This window comes from Triticum dicoccoides, chromosome 6A (genome assembly GCF_002162155.2).
Source record: "Triticum dicoccoides isolate Atlit2015 ecotype Zavitan chromosome 6A, WEW_v2.0, whole genome shotgun sequence".
Classification (NCBI taxonomy): domain Eukaryota; kingdom Viridiplantae; phylum Streptophyta; class Magnoliopsida; order Poales; family Poaceae; genus Triticum; species Triticum dicoccoides.
In genome coordinates this window covers 234,301,058-234,304,558 of record NC_041390.1, presented here as the reverse complement: position 1 = coordinate 234,304,558, position 3,501 = coordinate 234,301,058, and the positions used below count along the sequence as shown (strand labels likewise).

General features: G+C 45.8%; 1 protein-coding gene across 1 annotated transcript; it reads right to left on the bottom strand.

Annotated features, from left to right (window-relative positions):
* Positions 1-212: 212 nt before the first annotated feature.
* On the bottom strand, positions 213-3,165 carry LOC119316701. The gene is made up of 2 exons (XM_037591065.1): positions 2,170-3,165; positions 213-663 (listed from the first exon to the last, which is right to left on the bottom strand). The coding sequence occupies exons 1-2, from the start codon at positions 3,079-3,081 to the stop codon at positions 538-540; spliced, it is 1,038 nt and encodes a 345-aa protein (XP_037446962.1). The 5' UTR covers positions 3,082-3,165; the 3' UTR covers positions 213-537.
* Between the last annotated feature and the right edge of the window lie 336 nt (positions 3,166-3,501).

The window sequence follows — 3,501 nt, the reverse complement described above, 5'->3', positions numbered from 1 at the left end:
TAGGATACAACGACCCAATCCTTGCTCATTTACCACCGTATCCAGATCAATATACGACGCGCCACCAAAGGGGCAACACACAGACTTTGCTCATTTAACATCACACCAGGGTTCCAATATGGCACGTCCATAAGAGGGTTAAGTTTGCCTAAAAAAAAGAGGGTTACACCCCAACGATGTTCTTTCAGTTTCAACAGTAAAGCACCCACATATCGCAAAAAAAAAGTAAAGCACCCACATAGATAAAACATATGTCCAGAGTAATGGCACATTTAGGACTCATACAGATTTATAAAACCTACCAAACATGAATAAAAAAACATAAGACAAAAACTGTTGTAGTGCACTAGGCTAATAGTAAATATATCTGATTAGGCATCGACATAGACATCAACATCCTCGATGCTTCACCAGGAAAACACTACCAAGATATGCCCAATCCAGATTGATGTTCTTATTAAAATTTTGTTTTTATCATACATTCCTGTTGGCTAATCCAACAGGGAGATCTTTTTATGAAGCTTCAAGAAGGCTGACTCATCTCTCTTGCATCATTGACCAGGGGAGTGCAACACCAGGCAAAGTTCTCAGAGCGGGTACACGTTTTGCGATCAAGAAGGCCTCGTTGAGACGTGCTGCGCGGTCTGCAAACTGGGAGGCCCTCTGTATTGTTCACACACAAAAAAACACAAGGTTAGAGGCTGATGCTTGTAACCCGAAAGTAATGATATGATGTCATTACAAATGATAGCCATCAACAGCTGAAAAGTGGAAACTTATGACATCCCACATTGACATGTGGTCAAGAAAGGCAGCACGTGGCTCAAGCACGCCAAGACAGGCCATGCCACTGTTTTAATGGGATAATTTGACACATGCCTGACCTGACATGGAATTCAGATTAATTACAATAACGATGTCTAATATTTCCAGTCCTGACTTTGCATGAAATCCCTAGGACCAAAGACACTCCTAATTCAGTCTCATGTAATTAGTTGGCCATGGTTAGGTACAGTATCAAATTTACCTAATCAGCCAACTGTTATGTACTCCCTCAGTTCACAAATAGTATAAGATGTTTCGGATATTTCAATATGGACTACATACGGACTGAAATGAGTAACACACTGAAACGTGTCTATATACATCCGATTCAGAAAAAAGTTAGAACATCTTATATTTGTGAACAAAGGGTTCACGCCATCATCTGCCTTTACTAGAGGGGAAACAGAGCCATGATGTGCTGTGGTAATAATTATGATCATGGTCTGCATTATCCAAGATGGAGTTAATCATGAGAATCTGGGAATGATTCTGTCAGTTTGAATAGTTTGATACCGGTGTGTAAAACATTCACTAAGATCCAGTTGAATTATATAAAGGCTGCCACTGGGAACCAAGTCGTAATTATTGGGTGTGGCTTGATGCGGCAGTTTACATTCACCAATAATTTGAGAATGATGAAATTACAAAGTCCCATTATTCTACTACATTGCTGAGAGATATCTAAAATGAGAAAAGACAACTCTCTTAAGTACAACGTTTGAAGTATTTGTTTCAAGGAGGAACAAAGACGATATAAGCATGAAAGGGGATATTTTTCTGTCATTATTACAGATAAACAGCCACTTTCCAAGGTTGGGGTTCAAGAACAGTATTTGCTTCTTGTGTTTACACACTGGTGACCTTAAATTGAATCAGCAAGCAGGTTCTATCTACAGCAAACAAGTGGTAAACACTAACATACTACCTAGAATCAAAACATCTCCATAATAAATACATGAGAAATAAAGAAAGGATCACAAAAATAGTGGCAAACTCTACCAGACAATACATGATGGTGTGATTTTTACAGAAAATAAACTATGCTGTCTGAATTTGAATAGTGATGTTTCTTCTGGTCAGTGCGGCATGGCTACATGAGAATTTCCTAGGCAGGAACTCACCTTAAGAACATCTTATATTTGTGAACAGAGGGAGTATTACCTGGTACAACTCAACTATAGACTGTTGTATGGAATTACGCATTTCAATCAGATGAACAAACAGGTACCAGCTCTAATTTCATTCTTCAGGATTTGACCACTAGTAGTTTGTGAAGCAAAATTATGAAAGCATAAATCAACCCACATAACAGTATAACAGATTAACAGTTAGTGATATGATTACCTTATCATCAAATGCGATCTTAATCTGGGGAAGGCCCTGGGTCTTGCGCCTCATCCTATACATCCTCCTCCCGAGCACAACTATCCCCAGCAACGCTGCAGCGATGGAAATCGGCCAAACCGGACTCACTTTCCAAGCACAATAATGGATGAACCTGAACGGCAGCCTCCGCCATACAACCACTTGCCTCTCTCCATCACCGGTGACCGGAGCTGCAGCTGCAACCAGAGGGGAAGAACCATCCTTGTCATCGCCACCAGGTTCAGCACAGCCAGAAGCGGCACTAGCATCCTTCCCTTGCTCCAGCTCTTCCTGCAGAGTCTGCATTGCATCGCTTGTTGCAGCAGCTTGAAGAACAGAGCTTTCGCAAATGGCATCAGCCCCTCCATCTTCCAATTGCAAACTAGAATTCTCTGATATTTCTATCTGGAGTCCTACACCGGCGACGGCAGTTGCATCGGAGTCCAAAATTCCCTCCAACCCTTGAAGCGCGGCTTGCGGAATCGAATCAAACTCACCGCAACTTAACCCCGCAGTTTGCTTCTCATGTGCGCCCCCACCACATGCCACGGAGGCTCCAAAAGCCCGCGAGGCTTGTGCAGTCACATCAATCCCGCCAAATTGCAACTGTGCGCTGGAATCCACCACCCCAATAAGATCCGTCTGCTCTTGCATAGCAGAACCAAATCTGTCCACTGATCCTAACCCGGATTCAATTTCCACGTCGTCGGAGGCAGCCTCCGACCACGTGCCCTCGCCGGAGAAGCCAGTGGAGGAAGAGGAGTCGAGGGCGAAGTGGTCGGGGAGGACGTCGCCGCCTTCCCCGGACACAAGGACGGCCTCATCGCCTCCGACCCCCGAGGATGCAGATAGCACCTCCCAGTCGCTGAAATCCGAGGCCCCGTCCTCCATGGCGCGGTGGCTATGGCGCTCTGCCTACCGGGGTTGAGACCCTTGAGGGGAAACACTTTGAGACAGCGGGTTGCGTCCGGGTGTTTTGCGGGCGCCCCTTGGAGATAAGGGGGTGTAGCAAACCCGGGCATGGGCAGCCCGGCCCGACGACCCAGGCCGGGCCGGGTCGGGCTTGATATTCGGGCCGGGTTCAGACTTTGTTTTGCAACCCGAAAGATAGTTTGGGCTGGGTTCGGGCTTCTATTTTTCTGAATTTTGGGCTGGGCTTTCGGATTTCGGACCGGGCTTGCACGTGCGCGTACTAAAAACAGCATTCGGACCGAGCTTTCGGGCTTCGGGCTGGGCTCGAGCTTGAGAAATGAAGGTTGGGCTTTTGCAAGCCCGGCCCAAAACCCGGCCTAGCCCGATGTTTGCCCAGGT

Coding starts and splice junctions, on each gene's coding strand:
- LOC119316701 (XM_037591065.1), bottom strand. CDS start 3,081: ATGGAGGACGGGGCCTCGGATTTCAGCGACTGGGAGGTGCTATCTGCA. Junction 664..2,169: donor AGATCGCATTTGATGATAAG/GTAATCATATCA, acceptor TGAACAATACAG/AGGGCCTCCCAGTTTGCAGA.